This window comes from Euprymna scolopes, chromosome 46, assembly GCF_053919585.1.
Source record: "Euprymna scolopes isolate OS-2025 chromosome 46, ASM5391958v1, whole genome shotgun sequence".
Lineage (NCBI taxonomy): Eukaryota > Metazoa > Mollusca > Cephalopoda > Sepiida > Sepiolidae > Euprymna > Euprymna scolopes.
Window position 1 is genome coordinate 112,265,151 of NC_136527.1, and position 19,181 is coordinate 112,284,331.

A 19,181-nucleotide genomic window follows, 5' to 3' on the forward strand; every position below is an offset into this window, starting at 1 on the left:
TTAATTTAAATCTAAATTAACGTATTTTTTTTAAATTTGTTAGGTGAAAGCATACATATAATATTATTTAAGGGCGGTCAATAAACTATAGAATTACCGTGACAATTGTGCAGTTTATAAACCGTGCTGTTCTTGGATAAAATATTTTTAATTTAAATCTAAATTAACGTCTTTTTATTTAATTTGTTAGATGAAAGCATGTATATAATATTATTTAAGGGCGGTCCATAAACTGTAGAATTACCGTGACAATTGTGCAGTTTATAAACCGTTCTTTTTTTGGATAAAATACTGGATGTGTATTTTCCCCCCTAAAGTCCAACCCTATCCTCACCGTGGTAGGGGGGTGTAACGTTGTAGTTTAACAGCTACACGGCTAAATGGGCTCTGGCAAAAAAAAAAAAAATCCAGAAAATGTCGGCATTAGTTTGTTGCGTCCGTCATCTGGTCGTCTTTTTATATGCTTGCATGTGGCGAGCAAAAAGGCGTGAAGGGGGCAGGCTGAAAGGAGAACAATACCCGAAAGATGTAAACCGAACGAAAGAGAAAAATGGGCCTCCCTCCAAGGCCCCGTGCTCTCCCCAGCCTGCTCCCAGTTTCCCCGACTTTGCATGCAACTGGTTTTGAGCTTTTGGAAAGCTCTTTTCTCAGTGTCGGGGTGTTGACTCCACTTCCAAGTTAACAAATAGCTGCAAGTCTGGGTACGGTCCGATTGGTTCCGAAGCTCTTCCGCTGTGAGGTGCGCTTTCGAATCTCCCGAAGGGGGCTACCCTCTAAGCAGGCGACACGTGCTCGTGTTACTATGTAATGCATGCTTGCCTCGACTCGACTAAGGACGACTAGAGTTCGACTAGATTGTGTGCTCACAAGCCGCTTTAAGGCCGCTTTTATTATTCCTACTGTCTACGAACTCCGAAACGGTATGGTAGTGCAATTATATATGACCGTCCTCCAATACGAAATGGTAGTGCAATTATATACGACGGTCCTCCGATATGATAGTAGGAATGCCAGTTTTGTGAGCGATCATCGCCGTCTTATGAACACAAACTAGTGGTATCTTTACGAATCCTGTTGGGTAGAGAGAACACCTCTGTTTTCTGCTCCGCCTGTTATTCTGAGTAGAAACCGCTTTTTAGGAGATGTTCGCAGCAAAGCTTGTTTTTATATAGTGCCCCTCCTTTCGGGAGTTCATCACCTCGCTGCCCAGACAAGAGCTTTCCCCAGCGGAACCTGTTTTTTTTTTTCGTTTTTTTTTTCTTTTACTTTCCAGTTTAATGGCGAACGAACAGTCACTAGCAAGTAGTCTGCTCCGACAGGAAGATGAGTATAGTATCACCCTTTCTTCTTTCTATTTCGATTTCAGTCTTTGTGATTTGAAAATTTAATTTAACTGTTTCCATTGTTCCAGCTTTCACACAGCAGTAGATTATCAACACTATAAATATCACCTCTTTTTTATAGATTGGAACAAGCAACGAAACCTAGCAGCATCACCGTTCCTGTCTGCCACATGTCTTGTGCAGTTTGAATCAAGTATTTCTTTCTTTGCGTTCAAGCACATCTGGGTACAATCAAACTGTGTATGATGTATGTCTATCTGTTTCTTCCAACATTAGCATCTCGAAGTGTTGGCAGCAATCATTGTCATAGAAGTAGAGTAAGTACTCTTTTTCTTTCCTTCTGTGTGTATATCTTTGTAATTTCAGGTACTCCTCTTGATCATGATGGAATTCTACTATCAGCTATTGTGAGAATTATGTGGATTGGAAAAAACAACTGAATCCAGCAGCATCAGCTATCCTAGCTGCCACATGTTTCCTGTAGTTACAGAAGTCCTCAAGTAAGTGTTTCTTTCTTTGTGTACATGCACATCTGGGTACAATCAAATTCTAAACTATTAGCTTCATTTAAATGAATGCAGTTCTGCTTGTATTTCTTCTCATCAGCTAACTTATGCAACTACAAAAAAATAAACAAGTAGTACATGGGTGTTTGATCATAGCCAGAAAGTTAAATATATCATTTTAAAAAAAATCCATTAGTTATGTTGTCTCTCTTTATTATATAAATCAAAAAAATTTGTTAATAATTAAAAGAAAAAAATCATCACAGTAAAAATTATATATATGTAACAAAGAACACAAACAAACATGAAATTGCCATGAGTTTCAGCAAGAAGCAGAAAAGAGAAAAAGTGGAGATAACACCTGGGAAGTAACAGGTAAGAATTGTCTTTATTTCTTATCTCAACTAGCGCATAGATTTTTTTCAAATATACATTAAAAAAATTACCCAAGTCAAACAATTGATGGAAAAACTAAGCATTAAAGTTCAATTAAGCATAAAAAAAATAAATTCTAATAATTATGTAATCTATATACAAATTGTCTCCCTTGAATATATATATATATATATATATATATATATATATATATATATACATATTCAAGGGAGGCCATTGGTGTATAGATCACATAATAATTAGAAGTTATTTTTTTAATTGAAATATATATATATATTCAAGGGAGACAATTTGTATATATATCATATAATATTTGAAGTTATTTTTTAATTCAAATATATATATATATATATATATATATATATATATATTTATTTATTTATTTCAATTAAAAAAATAACTTCTAATAATTGTTATCTATATTCACATAGTCTTCCTTGAATATATATATATATATATATTCAAGGGAGACAATTTGTATAAAGATCACATAATTATTAGAAGTTATTTTTTTTAATTGAAATAAATAAATATATATATATATATATATTCAAGGGAGACAATTTGTATATAGATCAGATAATTATTAGAATTATTTTTTTAAATTGAAATAAATACATTTATATATATATATATATATATATATATATATATATATATATATATATATATATACTAGCATGGGTTACTGGCGTAGCCCCAGTGTTTAGCGGTGTATGCTGCCCCCCTCCCCAACAAAAAAGAAAGCAGAGAAACGGTTAATTTTTTAAAACTTGACCCCTATTATGAACCCTTAAAATTTATTGTTTTGGGCTCCAAATGAGATATTAAGTTAGATCCATGTCCAAGGAAACTATATGTAAAATTTCAAGTGTTTAGACCCATAATTGTCGGAGGAGATTTGTAGGGTTCTCAAAGGCCAAATCATTGAAGTTTGACCCCTCAATCGCCAAATTTCTGTCCAAGTACCAATCACATAGATTTTCCAAAATCTCAGTACCCTTTTTATCAAAATTTGGAATATGTAGACTAAAATTGACAGAAATGTACACACAGACAGACATATTCAATTCTATAGATAGATAGATAGATAGATATATAATGAGAGACAGAAAGATAAATATATACAATGATTAATGAATTAGTAGAGATAGTTGTTAAATTTTTGGAAATATGTATGGAAATTTGATGGTAAGACTTAGAGCTAACTGTAAATATTTAAAATATATACACAGAAATTCAAATGACAGGACTTATATGTAGAGTGCTCAATACATCAGTAGAGCAAGGTAATAAGTTAAAAAAATGTATACGTCAATTTAGATAATCACAATTTTTTTGGTATTCTTGTGTGAATATGACATAATGTAATATAAATTTTAATAATTTTATTCTAAATGTTATGATTCTCAATGAAAAATCTAAAATGTCAATATATATATATATATATATATATATATATATATACATATATATATATTTCAATAAAAAGAATAACTTCTAATAATTATGTCATCTATATAACAATTGTCTCCCTTGAACATATATAGATTATATATATATAAAATATATATATTTATATATATATATATATATATTTATTAAAAAAAAATAACTTCTAATAATTATGTGATCTATATTAAAATTGTCTCCCTTGAATATATATATATATATATATTTATTTCAATAAAAAAAATAAGGTCTAATAAAAATTACAAATTGTCCCCCTGTAATATATATATATATATATATATATATATATATATATATATATATATACATATATTTACTTATTTCAATAAAAAAAATAACTTCTGATAATTATATGATCTATATACAAATTGTCTCCCTTTTTTAGCACTATTTAAAGTGTAATTATTAAATAAAAATCTAAATAAAATGTCTTTATTGAGCACTCTTATATAACTCTGGTTAAATCTTAATGTTTACTTATCCTGTAATAAAATAAACGTTTTATAATATCAGCTCTGTCTAGTTTTGAGCACTATTTTAAAGTGTTATTATTAAGTAAAAATCTAAATAACATGACTTTATTGCTCTGTCTCATTGATTGAATTGAAATAAATATATATATATATATATATATATATATATATATTTACTTCAATTAATAAAAATAACTTCTAATTATTATATGATCTATATCAAATTGTCTCCCTTGAATATATATATATATATATATATATATTTATTTATTTCAATAAAAAAAAACTTCTAATAATTATGTGATCTATATACAAATTGTCTCCCTTAAATATATATATATATAGATTATATATATATATATGTATTTCAATTAAAAAAATAACTTCTAATAATTATGTGATTTATATATTTACCAATGATTCTTGCATGTGCTCCATAGTTTTATATAGCTGTGTAGTAAATTTAAAAATTGCTTTGTTTAATTATACAAGACGATTTTACTTTAAGAGTGCTCAATGCATTTATAGAGCTTTGTAGTAAGAGTTGGACACATTTTGGCAATTATTTTAGACAAATCTACTTCCAGAGTGCTCAATATATTAGTAGAGCTAAATAAAACATTTGAGAAACAGATATGGCATTTCAACTGCATAAATTTATTTTGACAGAGTTCAATACATTAGTAGAGCTAAATATAGACTTTCAAAAAACGTATGGCAATTCAGCTACACGAATATACTTAAGAGTGCTCAATACATTAGTAGACGAAAGAATAAAATTCAGAAAACATGAAGAGCTCTGCAGTATGTTTTGAAAACCTAAATGTCAATATGTAAGTATAGATATACTGTAAGTGTTTAATATATATATATACGTATATATATATATATATATATATATATATATATATATATATATGTATATATGACAAGTATTTAAAACAAGTTTCTTATTTGAGTGCCTAATATATTTGAGAGCTCTATGGTAACTTTATAAAACATATTTCAAAATTATGTTAGATAAATTGTCTTTGAGAGTGCTCATTTCTAAGTAGAGCTCTGTAGAAAATTTTTGAGACATGTTCAGCAATTTAAGTTCATATGAGTTAATAAATAGAGCTATATAGTGACTTGTGCAAACTTATATGGCACTTATCCTAGACAAGTTAACTCTTGTAGCTGTGCAATACGTAAGTAGAGTTCTGCATTAGTTTTGGGGTATGGTTCTCACTTTATTAAGGCAATAACTTGGACACATTATACTATGGACAAATCCATTGAGGACAACCAAAGGTAACCTGTTTTTTTCCACTCTGCTGAATAAGACTCATCCGTCTTGGTTCACTCTTGGGACATTAAAACACACAAGGTGAAGAATTAAAAAAAGAATGCAAAAATGTAAATGTCTTTGCAACTCATTCATTTTCACTTTCATAACACAAAAACATCTGTAAAAACTTGATAAAAGAATGCACAAACAATAAAATACAACTTTGCTGTCTTGGAATCTGAAATCAGTAGAAACTTCCCCTACTGAAATTCCTGCACACCTCAAAAAAAAAAAAAGAAAGAAAAAAGAATCCTTCCCAATGCAATACTTTTCAAGCAATTACAGTGTCAGACTTGGTACTGCAATGACTCTGTAAACTGAAAAAAATATACATAATAAAAAATGTTAAGCAAAATTGATTCATGTTAACACCTCTCCCAACACCACAGATTAACTACAAAAATACTTGATAAAGCAAAACACAATTACAAATGTGTATGAAAAAAATAAAAATAAAAAAAGTCAACCAAGCAATGGCTCATGATTTCCTGGTGTTTGATGGAATGTGAGTAGGCATACAGCCTGGATAATTTTCCAAGGTAAGTGATGATATTCATCATTATTGTCTTTTTGGATTAGTTCAGATATATCTCATAACTATAATTGTTTTATGTATATATTTATGTCTAGATGTTATGTGTGCTATTTGCATGTTCCCTATAGAAAAAAGCTACATAAAATCTACAAGTGTACTCTGATGTAAAATTAACCAGTAAAAACAATGCTTGTGTTCCTGATATACCAACTATTTCTTATTAGCATATAAGTTGAATCATGAAATGTATCTCCCTTGCCTGTCTCTCTTTATACCTCTGTATTTATCTAGATCTGTCTGTCTCCCTTTTCTTATTCTTTATCCCTATTCCCCGTCTTGCTATCCCAGGTAACAGTAGGCGTCGATGAGGCACATCCAGACGCCAACCTACACGGTGCAGAGAAAGGACAGAAAAAAAACTAAGTCCCGATGTGCCTAGCAGATTAGAAGGCATTTTGCTACGCCTACATGCACCCAACATGGCAGTAGGCGTCGATCGGGCACTTCAAGACACTAACTTACACTGTTTTGAACTTAGAAATTTCAATTAGATACTCGTGGACAGGTGTTGGTCTAGTAGCTCCTCATCTACCTATACCTACGTCCCCTCTTGTTTGGACTTAGAAATTTTCAATTGAATACATGCTGGGATGCCTTGGTTTATAGGATTCTCATGTACCTATACCTACATCCCCTCTTGTTTGGCCTTAGAAATTTTCAATTGAATACACGTTGAGATGACTTGGTCTATAGGATTCTCATTTACCTATACATACATCACCTCTTGTTTGGACTTAGAAATTTTCAATTGAATACACGTTGAGATGACTTGGTCTATAGGATTCTCATTTACCTATACCAACGTCCCCTCTTGTTTGGACTTAGATATTTTCAATTGAATACACGTTGAGATGACTTGGTCTGTAGGATTCTTATCTACCTATACCAACGTCCCCTCTTGTTTGGACTTAGAAATTTTCAATTGAATACACGTTGAGATGACTTGGTCTACAGGATTCTTATCTACCTATACCAACGTCCCCTCTTGTTTGGACTTAGATATTTTCAATTGAATACACGTTGAGATGACTTGGTCTGTAGGATTCTTATCTACCTATACCAACGTCCCCTCTTGTTTGGACTTAGAAATTTTCAATTGAATACACGTTGAGATGACTTGGTCTACAGGATTCTTATCTACCTATACCAACGTCCCCTCTTGTTTGGACTTAGATATTTTCAATTGAATACACGTTGAGATGACTTGGTCCATAGGATTCTTATCTACCAATACCAACGCCCCCTCTTGTTTGGACATAGATATTTTCAATTGAATACACGTTGAGATGGCTTGGTCTGTAGGATTCTTATCTACCTATACCAACGTCCCCTCTTGTTTGGACTTAGAAATTTTCAATTGAATACACGTTGAGATTACTTGGTCTGTAGGATTCTTATCGACCTATACCAACGTCCCCTCTTGTTTGGACTTAGAAATTTTCAATTGAATACACGTTGAGATGACTTGGTCTGTAGGATTCTTATCTACCTATACCAACGTCCCCTCTTGTTTGGACTTAGAAATTTTCAATTGAATACAAGTTGAGATGACTTGGTCCATAGGATTCTTATCTACCTATACCAACGTCCCCTCTTGTTTGGACTTAGAAATTTTCAATTGAATACAAGTTGAGATGGCTTGGTCTGTAGGATTCTTATCGACCTATACCAACGTCCCCTCTTGTTTGGACTTAGAAATTTTCAATTGAATACAAGTTGAGATGACTTGGTCCATAGGATTCTTATCTACCTATACCAACGTCCCCTCTTGTTTGGACTTAGAAATTTTCAATTGAATACACGTTGAGATGGCTTGGTCCATAGGATTCTTATCGACCTATACCAACGTCCCCTCTTGTTTGGACTTAGAAATTTTCAATTGAATACACGTTGAGATGAGTTGGTCTTTAGGATTCTTATCTACCTATACCAACGTCCCCTCTTGTTTGGACTTAGAAATTTTCAATTGAATACACGTTCAGATGACTTGGTCTATAGGATTCTTATCTACCTATACCTACGTCCCCTCTTGTTTGGACTTAGAAATTTTCAATTGAATACACGTTGAGATGACTTGGTCTGTAGGATTCTTATCTACCTATACCAACGTCCCCTCTTGTTTGGACTTAGAAATTTTCAATTGAATACACGTTGAGATGACTTGGTCTTTAGGATTCTTATCTACCTATACCAACGTCCCCTCTTGTTTGGACTTAGAAATTTTCAATTGAATACACGTTGAGATTACTTGGTCTTTAGGATTCTTATCTACCTATACCAACGTCCCCTCTTGTTTGGACTTAGAAATTTTCAATTGAATACACGTTGAGATGACTTGGCCTTTAGGATTCTTATCTACCTATACCAACGTCCCCTCTTGTTTGGACTTAGAAATTTTCAATTGAATACACGTTGAGATGACTTGGTCTGTAGGATTCTCATCTACCTATACCAACGTCCCCTCTTGTTTGGACTTAGAAATTTTCAATTGAATACACGTTGAGATGACCTGGTCTGTAGGATTCTTATCTACCTATACCAACGTCCCCTCTTGTTTGGACTTAGAAATTTTCAATTGAATACACGTTGAGATGACTTGGTCTGTAGGATTCTCATCTACCTATACCAACGTCCCCTCTTGTTTGGACTTAGAAATTTTCAATTGAATACACGTTGAGATGACTTGGTCTGTAGGATTCTCATCTACCTATACCAACGTCCCCTCTTGTTTGGACTTAGAAATTTTCAATTGAATACACGTTGAGATGACCTGGTCTGTAGGATTCTTATCTACCTATACCAACGTCCCCTCTTGTTTGGACTTAGAAATTTTCAATTGAATACACGTTGAGATGACTTGGTCTGTAGGATTCTTATCTACCTATACCAACGTCCCCTCTTGTTTGGACTTAGAAATTTTCAATTGAATACACGTTGAGATGACTTGGTCTGTAGGATTCTCATCTACCTATACCAACGTCCCCTCTTGTTTGGACTTAGAAATTTTCAATTGAATACACGTTGAGATGACTTGGTCTGTAGGATTCTTATCTACCTATATCAACGTCCCCTCTTGTTTGGACTTAGAAATTTTCAATTGAATACACGTTGAGATGACTTGGTCTATAGGATTCTTATCTACCTATACCAACGTCCCCTCTTGTTTGGACTTAGAAATTTTCAATTGAATACACGTTGAGATGACTTGGTCTATAGAATTCTTATCTACCTATACCAACGTCCCCTCTTGTTTGGACTTAGAAATTTTCAATTGAATACACGTTGAGATGACTTGGGCTTTAGGATTCTTATCTACCTATACCAACGTCCCCTCTTGTTTGGACTTAGAAATTTTCAATTGAATACACGTTGAGATGACTTGGTCTGTAGGATTCTCATCTACCTATACCAACGTCCCCTCTTGTTTGGACTTAGAAATTTTCAATTGAATACACGTTGAGATGACCTGGTCTGTAGGATTCTTATCTACCTATACCAACGTCCCCTCTTGTTTGGACTTAGAAATTTTCAATTGAATACACGTTGAGATGACTTGGTCTGTAGGATTCTCATCTACCTATACCAACGTCCCCTCTTGTTTGGACTTAGAAATTTTCAATTGAATACACGTTGAGATGACTTGGTCTGTAGGATTCTCATCTACCTATACCAACGTCCCCTCTTGTTTGGACTTAGAAATTTTCAATTGAATACACGTTGAGATGACCTGGTCTGTAGGATTCTTATCTACCTATACCAACGTCCCCTCTGGTTTGGACTTAGAAATTTTCAATTGAATACACGTTGAGATGACTTGGTCTCTAGGATTCTTATCTACCTATACCAACGTCCCCTCTTGTTTGGACTTAGAAATTTTCAATTGAATACACGTTGAGATGACTTGGTCTGTAGGATTCTCATCTACCTATACCAACGTCCCCTCTTGTTTGGACTTAGAAATGTTCAATTGAATACACGTTGAGATGACTTGGTCTGTAGGATTCTTATCTACCTATATCAACGTCCCCTCTTGTTTGGACTTAGAAATTTTCAATTGAATACACGTTGAGATGACTTGGTCTGTAGGATTCTTATCTACCTATACCAACGTCCCCTCTTGTTTGGACTTAGAAATTTTCAATTGAATACACGTTGAGATGACTTGGTCTGTAGGATTCTTATCTACCTATACCAACGTCCCCTCTTGTTTGGACTTAGAAATTTTCAATTGAATACACGTTGAGATGACTTGGTCTTTAGGATTCTTATCTACCTATACCAACGTCCCCTCTTGTTTGGACTTAGAAATTTTCAATTGAATACACGTTGAGATGACTTGGCCTTTAGGATTCTTATCTACCTATACCAACGTCCCCTCTTGTTTGGACTTAGAAATTTTCAATTGAATACACGTTGAGATGACTTGGTCTGTAGGATTCTCATCTACCTATACCAACGTCCCCTCTTGTTTGGACTTAGAAATTTTCAATTGAATACACGTTGAGATGACCTGGTCTGTAGGATTCTTATCTACCTATACCAACGTCCCCTCTTGTTTGGACTTAGAAATTTTCAATTGAATACACGTTGAGATGACTTGGTCTGTAGGATTCTCATCTACCTATACCAACGTCCCCTCTTGTTTGGACTTAGAAATTTTCAATTGAATACACGTTGAGATGACTTGGTCTGTAGGATTCTCATCTACCTATACCAACGTCCCCTCTTGTTTGGACTTAGAAATTTTCAATTGAATACACGTTGAGATGACCTGGTCTGTAGGATTCTTATCTACCTATACCAACGTCCCCTCTTGTTTGGACTTAGAAATTTTCAATTGAATACACGTTGAGATGACTTGGTCTGTAGGATTCTTATATACCTATACCAACGTCCCCTCTTGTTTGGACTTAGAAATTTTCAATTGAATACACGTTGAGATGACTTGGTCTGTAGGATTCTCATCTACCTATACCAACGTCCCCTCTTGTTTGGACTTAGAAATTTTCAATTGAATACACGTTGAGATGACTTGGTCTGTAGGATTCTTATCTACCTATATCAACGTCCCCTCTTGTTTGGACTTAGAAATTTTCAATTGAATACACGTTGAGATGACTTGGTCTGTAGGATTCTTATCTACCTATACCAACGTCCCCTCTTGTTTGGACTTAGAAATTTTCAATTGAATACACGTTGAGATGACTTGGTCTGTAGGATTCTTATCTACCTATATCAACGTCCCCTCTTGTTTGGACTTAGAAATTTTCAATTGAATACACGTTGAGATGACTTGGTCTGTAGGATTCTTATCTACCTATACCAACGTCCCCTTTTGTTTGGACTTAGAAATTTTCAATTGAATACACGTTGAGATGACTTGGTCTGTAGGATTCTTATCTACCTATATCAACGTCCCCTCTTGTTTGGACTTAGAAATTTTCAATTGAATACACGTTGAGATGACTTGGTCTATAGGATTCTTATCTACCTATACCTACGTTCCCTCTTGTTTGGACTTAGAAATTTTCAATTGAATACACGTTGAGATGACTTGGTCTATAGGATTCTTATCTACCTATACCAACGTCCCCTCTTGTTTGGACTTAGAAATTTTCAATTGAATACACGTTGAGATGACTTGGTCTGTAGGATTCTTATCTACCTATACCAACGTCCCCTCTTGTTTGGACTTAGAAATTTTCAATTGAATACACGTTGAGATGACCTGGTCTGTAGGATTCTTATCTACCTATACCAACGTCCCCTCTTGTTTGGACTTAGAAATTTTCAATTGAATACACGTTGAGATGACTTGGTCTATAGGATTCTTATCTACCTATACCAACGTCCCCTCTTGTTTGGACTTAGAAATTTTCAATTGAATACACGTTGAGATGACTTGGTCTATAGGATTCTTATCTACCTATACCAACGTCCCCTCTTGTTTGGACTTAGAAATTTTCAATTGAATACACGTTGAGATGACTTGGTCTTTAGGATTCTTATCTACCTATACCTACGTCCCCTCTTGTTTGGACTTAGAAATTTTCAATTGAATACACGTTGAGATGACTTGGTCTTTAGGATTCTTATCTACCTATACCAACGTCCCCTCTTGTTTGGACTTAGAAATTTTCAATTGAATACACGTTGAGATGACTTGGTCTTTAGGATTCTTATCTACCTATACCAACGACCCCTCTTGTTTGGACATAGAAATTTTCAATTGAATACACGTTTAGATGACTTGGTCTTTAGGATTCTTATCTACCTATACCAACGTCCCCTCTTGTTTGGACTTAGAAATTTTCAATTGAATACACGTTGAGATGACTTGGTCTATAGGATTCTCATTTACCTATACCTACGTCCCCTCTTGTTTGGACTTAGAAATTTTCAATTGAATACACGTTGAGATGACTTGGTCTATAGGATTCTTATCTACGTATACCAACGACCCCTCTTGTTTGGACTTAGAAATTTTCAATTGAATACACGTTGAGATGACTTGGTCATTAGGATTCTTATCTACCTATACAAACGTCCCCTCTTGTTTGGACTTAGAAATTTTCAATTGAATACACGTTGAGATGACTTGGTCTATAGGATTCTTATCTACCTATACCAACGTCCCCTCTTGTTTGGACTTAGAAATTTTCAATTGAATACACGTTGAGATGACTTGGTCATTAGGATTCTTATCTACCTATACCAACGTCCCCTCTTGTTTGGACTTAGAAATTTTCAATTGAATACACGTTGAGATGACTTGGTCTATAGGATTCTCATCTACCTATACCAACGTCCCCTCTTGTTTGGACTTAGAAATTTTCAATTGAATACACGTTGAGATGACTTGGTCTATAGGATTCTCATCTACCTATACCAACGTCCCCTCTTGTTTGGACTTAGAAATTTTCAATTGAATACATGTTGACTTGCCTTGGTCCATAGGATTCTCATCTACCTATATCTACGTCCCCTCTTGTTTGGACTTAGAAATTTTCAATTGAATACATGCTGGGATGCCTTGGTCTATAGGATTCTCATCCACCTATACCTACGTCCCCTCTTGTTTGGACTTAGAAATTTTCAATTGAATACATGCTGGGATGACTTGGTCTATAGGATTCTCATCTACCTATATCTACGTCCCCTCTTGTTTGGACTTAGAAATTTTCAATTGAATACATGCTGGGATGCCTTGGTCTATAGGATTCTCATCTACCTATATCTACGTCCCTTCTTGTTTGGGCTTAGTGTGTATGAATTGTCATCGCGTCTGTCGAAAGTGTTTAGCAGACATCCAAACATACACACATTTTCGTTTATATATATATAGATTTATTTAGTTTCTTGTTAGTTATTATGTATTGTTAGTATATTTGTCCCTGTGTTAAATGTGATCCGGTTAAAAGGGGCTGTAACGTTTGATAAGTATGGCTTCTAGCAATTTTAGTTGTTACGTGCAATTGTTAAAGTATCGAATTTTATTTCTGTTAAGATATTTCTTGAGTTACTCTACATTACTGGGCAACACCAGGATAGGGGTCAGCTAGTTTAATAATAATCCTTTAATGTTATGACAAATTGTGCAAGGTTAGGCATAGAATTTCTTGAGTTAATCTACATTCCTTGGCAACGCCAGGATACGAGTCAGCTAGTTTAATAATAATCCTCATACGTCATGAAACCGTGTCTTTTATGCTGATGGGTGAGACCATAACATTTGTCTCTTTGTAAGGGACCTGAAACGGATAATATCGGTTGACAATATGTCGACGTCATATAATTTGATCGAGAATAAAAACTCGGAGGTTGATCATGCACACGATAGTTCGCCCTTTGTCGCATCAGTTCTGTCATGGATTTACCAGCTGTTTGGAAGTTTTTATTCCCAGGCCAGTCCTTGCCAGCCCTTGTCCACACTGGCACAGCTGAAGTCCCGGGCTGGAACTGCCAACGGAACCAGCCGACTTGATGAGAATCAGCCGGCTTTGGGAGCTTGTCTCTTTGAGGTACGCCATGACCAACGTCGTAAAGTTTGTTAACCCAGTTCTGAAACAGAAAATGAAAATGAAGGAAGCTTTAATGAGTGACTAGCTGGCAGCCCGGCATTGCCCGGTCATGTAATATGATATTTTAATTTATGCGGATGTATTATTATAGAATTAATCATCTATTGATTATTATAGACTAGCCTAGGTGCAATAATGAATTCATGAATGCCTCAAGGAAGAGAGGATAGATGGCAGAAACACTAGAGGAAGACTTTCAATCTGTGGTGGAATCGGGACAAAAATGGATGCTCACATTCAATGCTGCCAAGACTAAACTTGTTTCCTTCAATAACTCCAAGAACCCTTCTCTACCACACATAGCAATGGCCAAAGACTCTTTATCTGTAAGTACATCTTTTAAACTACAAGCCCTTGCACCTCTTTGACGTAAATACCCCTGACAAATCTGACAGCTCGCTACATAATATCCCTGCAACTTATGTCCCCAATAGTAGGACCCTACATCAAAGTGGCACTGTTCCTTGTTTGGGGTAAAATAAAAAAAATAAATAAATCACCGAATAAATGCCGTAGTATCTTGTTTCCTTCAATAATTACAAGAAACGTTTTCTACCACCAATAGCAATGGCCAATGATTCTTTATCTGAAAGTACATCTTTTAAACTCCTCGGCCTAACGTTTACAGGAAATATGAGTTGGAAAAATTACATTGAGAGCATTGGCAGGACTGCTGCGAAGAAGGTAGGTTCTCTCTACCCTGCTAGAAAGCTACCAACGCCTAAAAGTATCCTGTACCTCTATAAGGCCACCATTCGCCCATGTATGGAGTATTGTTGTCACATTTGGGCTGGTGCATCTGCTACTAGTCTCTCGCTCCTAGACAAGGTTCAAAAGAGTCGCCAATCTGATAGGTCCTGAACTGTCATCTAAGCTTCAGCCTCTGTCCCATCGACGAAATGTTGCATCCCTCTGCCTGTTCTACAAGAATTTTAATGGTGAATGCTGTGACGAACTGCAAGCACTGGTACCCCCTCTACGTAAATACCCCCGACAAACAGCTAAATCCCACCCCTTCACAGTAGAGATCCCTAGATGTAAAAGAGCCTTCTACTCCAGTAGTTTCTTCCCCAGAACCGCTAGACTTTGGAATCCCCTTCCGGGTTCCTGCTTCCCTAACTGTACTGACATGCAGAAGTTCAAGTGTAACATGAACCGACATCTTGCTGCCCAACTCCCTACATAGTACTCCTGTAGCTTATGTCTCCGATAGTAGCCCCCTACATCAAAGTGGCAACGTGCCTTGTTTGGGGTGAAAGTGTAATAAAAAAAACAAAAAAAACAATTATGTTTTCTTTTCAGTACGTTGAATGCAAGATGGGGAAAAAGCAAATTCACACAATTTACTTATTTCAATGCAAGGCAGGCCAAAAAGCTGCTGAAACAGCTCACAATATTAAGGAAGTGTTTGACCGAGGAACCACTATTGAACACACAGCACAATGGTGGTTTAAGAAATGTCATTGCAGTGACGGGAGTCTTAAAGATGATGAGTGTAGTGGTCGGCCATCGGATGCTGACAACGATCAATTAAAAGCCTTAGTCAAAGCCAATCCACACACAACTGTTCGAGAAATTGCTTCTGAATTAGACGTAACGCATACAACGATTTCCAAGCACTTGAGACAGATTGGAAAAACACAAAAACTTGATAAATGGGTACCTCACAGCCAAAAGAGACGCAGTTAGGAAGTGTCAGCTTCTCTGCTTTTACACAACAAGAACAACTCGTTTCTCGACCGGGTTGTGACTTGTGATGAAAAGTGACTTCTTTATGACATCCGGAGCTGCTCACCTCAGTGGTTAGATGCCAATGAAGCTCCACGACACTTCTTGGAGCCAGAGTTGCACCAAAAGAAGATCTTGCTGACTGTTTGGTGGTCTGCCACGACCGGTCTCATCCATTACAGTTCTTTGAATGCAGGTGAAATCATTATGGCGGTGAAGTACTCTCAACAAATGGATGAAATGCATCAGAAACTTCAACAACAACACCCAGCATTAGTCAACTGAAAAGGCCCAATTCTCCTCCATGACAATGCCCGAGCACACGTTGCTAAACTGACCCTGCAGAAGTTTAATGAATTCAACTGCAAAACTCTACCTCATCCACCATACTCTCTAGATCTCTCCCCTACCGACTACCACTTTTTCAAGCATCTCGACAACTTTCTGCATGAGAAATGCTTCAAAAACCTAAGCGATATCAAAAACGCCTTCAGCGACTTCATCGCCACCAGAACGCAAGATTTTTACGTTACTGGCATAAATACACTTGTTTTGCGTTGGCAAAAGTCTGTTGATTCTGATCGTGCTTATTTCGATCAATAAAATTTTATATTTGAACCGATATGTTCATCTGCATTTAAAAGTTAAAAACTGCAGGAACTTTCTTGTCAACCTGATAAAACTCCAAGGATCGACCCCTGAGGCACACCCGCATTAATACCATGTTGTTTAGATGTACGGCCATCAAAGACAACTTACTTTTTTCTCTTGATCTGATTATGTCGAGTCCAGAAGCCCTATAGGATTTAATTATCATGAAAATTTTCTGCTGGCCTGTTTCCTGATTGAATAAAACATGGTGGCCTTCAAGTCCAATGTAAACAAATTCTTGTTCAGCCGTCCCCATAAATAATCAACTTCTACCCAATTTACTCCATTAACCATTACTAAACTACCACCTTACATTCATTAACTCTTATCCTCGAGTGGCCTTCGGGGCTTGATATGTGATGACTCTCAAAAAAAAAAAAGAAAAAAAAATACTAATAACAATATTGTCACTGGTAAAGGTAATGTCGATTACGGCTTATTTCATGCAAAACAGTAAATCATCTCACCTGATGGGAATTTTTCCTGGGCCGAACTGTAAACCTTCCGATCGGGTGGGTCCTAAAAATAAGATGCAACACGATAAAGCAGTCTATATATATATTTTATTATTTTTCAAAAAGTTGATTTCACAAGCGAGAAAACTATTTGATATTGTTGTACCGATTCTAAATACAAGGGTCATTCTTAAAGTAAAGCCTCCTATTTTTTATTGAAGTTAAAGAACTACCAAGACGGGAGGAGTATCATCATAATAAGCAACGTTTTCGTATTATTTGGATTCATCTTATCTACTTTTCTCATCTTGAATGTGATTTTCACAACGTTTCGGTTGATGTAACCTTCGACCTTCTTAAATAAAAACACATGGGAGGCTTTACTTTTGGAATGACCCTAGTATGACAAAGCACGCTCCAGACACTCATGCACAGCCATCGTTCATGCTGACGAAAACGCATTGAGAATGGTGTTGACTATGTAGAAAAATTAATTTTGGAACCGAAAAAGTTTGCTTTGACGTTTCTGAATTTTTGAGATGAGGATTGGTTATATGTATTATTTGGATTCATCGGATCCACTGTTCTCATCTTGAGTGTGATTTTCACAACATTTCGGTCGATATAACCTTTGGCCTTCTTCAGATGTATCTTTTTGAACTCAGGAATGCTTCTGTTTCGGGAATTTGGACGGAATTTCGAGCGGAGCCCTTTATTTACTTTATGCATGGACCCGTGGCATAGTGATTAGAGTACTTGGGAAAAATCAATTGTAAAAGTGACCTTCTCCGGAAGGTTGAAGGTTCAATCCTCGGTGTGGGTGACCGAAAAATACAATTGCGAATTACTTAGGACCTCTATCCAGTCATGGCTGACGGAACAAGAGCACGTTACCCCCATGAAGTAAATAAAGGGTTCTGTTTGAAATTCCGTCCAACTTTCCGAGTTTGACAGAAACATTCCCAAGTTTGACAAGATACACCTGAAGAAGGTCGAAGGTTACATCGACCGAAACGTTGTGAAAATGACACTCAAGATGAGAACAGTAGTCCGATGAATCCAAATAATATGAATAACCAATCCTCATCTAAAAAAATTCAGAAACGTCAAAGCAAACTTTTGTGTTCCGAAATTAATTTTTCTACATGATCAACACCATTCTCAATGCACTTTTGCCAGCAATGAACGATGGCTCTGCATGAGTGTCTGGAGTATGATTTGTCATATGAGGGTTATTAAAAGAGTAAAGCCTCCTATTATCTTTAACACAAAAAGTTGACACACATCCATGACAGAAGTTGCTTTCTTAGAGTCTCACACTGTCAATATCTGCAACAGAGAAGTGAAACTTTCAGGTCATAAATGCATAAGTTCAGTCATCATAACAATGCAATTTTTAAACCGCTTCTGATCTATTAGAGTGGAATAAAAATAGGAGGCATGTTATGTGAACAAATATCTTGCCACCCAACTCCCCATTAAGGGTGCCCCTTCTACGTGACTTTGCCAGTGTAGCCAATTCTTCGTCCTTAGGATAATCTTTGTTCGTTTAATTTCTATTATTCAGCAATTTTTACTTTTCCATTAAAAAAATAATAACTGCATTATTTACCTTAGCATATCTTCCATGTTTGGATAATGAGGTACCCTGGGTGGCATATTTATCCAGTACGGGTAACGGCTCTGTGAACTCAAATGGAACAGGGTATCAGACATGTTTTCTCAAATAGAGTTGCTTTTCTGCAAATAAAAAATAAAAACACATCTGTAATATCAAATGAAAGTGCTCATACACACACACACACACACACATATATATATATATATATATATATATATATATATATATATATATATATATATATATATATATATATATATGTAATGATTTTCTTTCTTAATTTTTTTCCAGTGCCTCCAATTGTGTGGATGGACTTTTGCGGTCAGCACTTGCCTTTTTCTGTCATACATCAAATACACAATGAATAAGGAAAACCCACTCACCTGGTTAAATAGCCAGTATACAGCCTATGAAGTAGTATCCCACCCACTCTGGGCGATGGCAGTAAGCTGGGTCATAATCATCTGTGCATCAGGCAATGGAGGTAAGTAATGACCAAGAAACAAATAAATCTCACAGATTGATATTT

General features: G+C 35.5%; 1 protein-coding gene across 1 annotated transcript; it reads right to left on the reverse strand.

Moving 5' to 3' along the window:
* Positions 1 to 13,440: 13,440 nt before the first annotated feature.
* Positions 13,441 to 18,788, reverse strand: LOC145270398 (uncharacterized). Its single transcript, XM_080126043.1, has 3 exons — positions 18,644 to 18,788; positions 17,044 to 17,095; positions 13,441 to 14,177 (listed from the first exon to the last, which is right to left on the reverse strand). The coding sequence occupies exons 1-3, from the start codon at positions 18,745 to 18,747 to the stop codon at positions 13,785 to 13,787; spliced, it is 549 nt and encodes a 182-aa protein (XP_079982169.1). The 5' UTR covers positions 18,748 to 18,788; the 3' UTR covers positions 13,441 to 13,784.
* Positions 18,789 to 19,181: the final 393 nt, after the last annotated feature.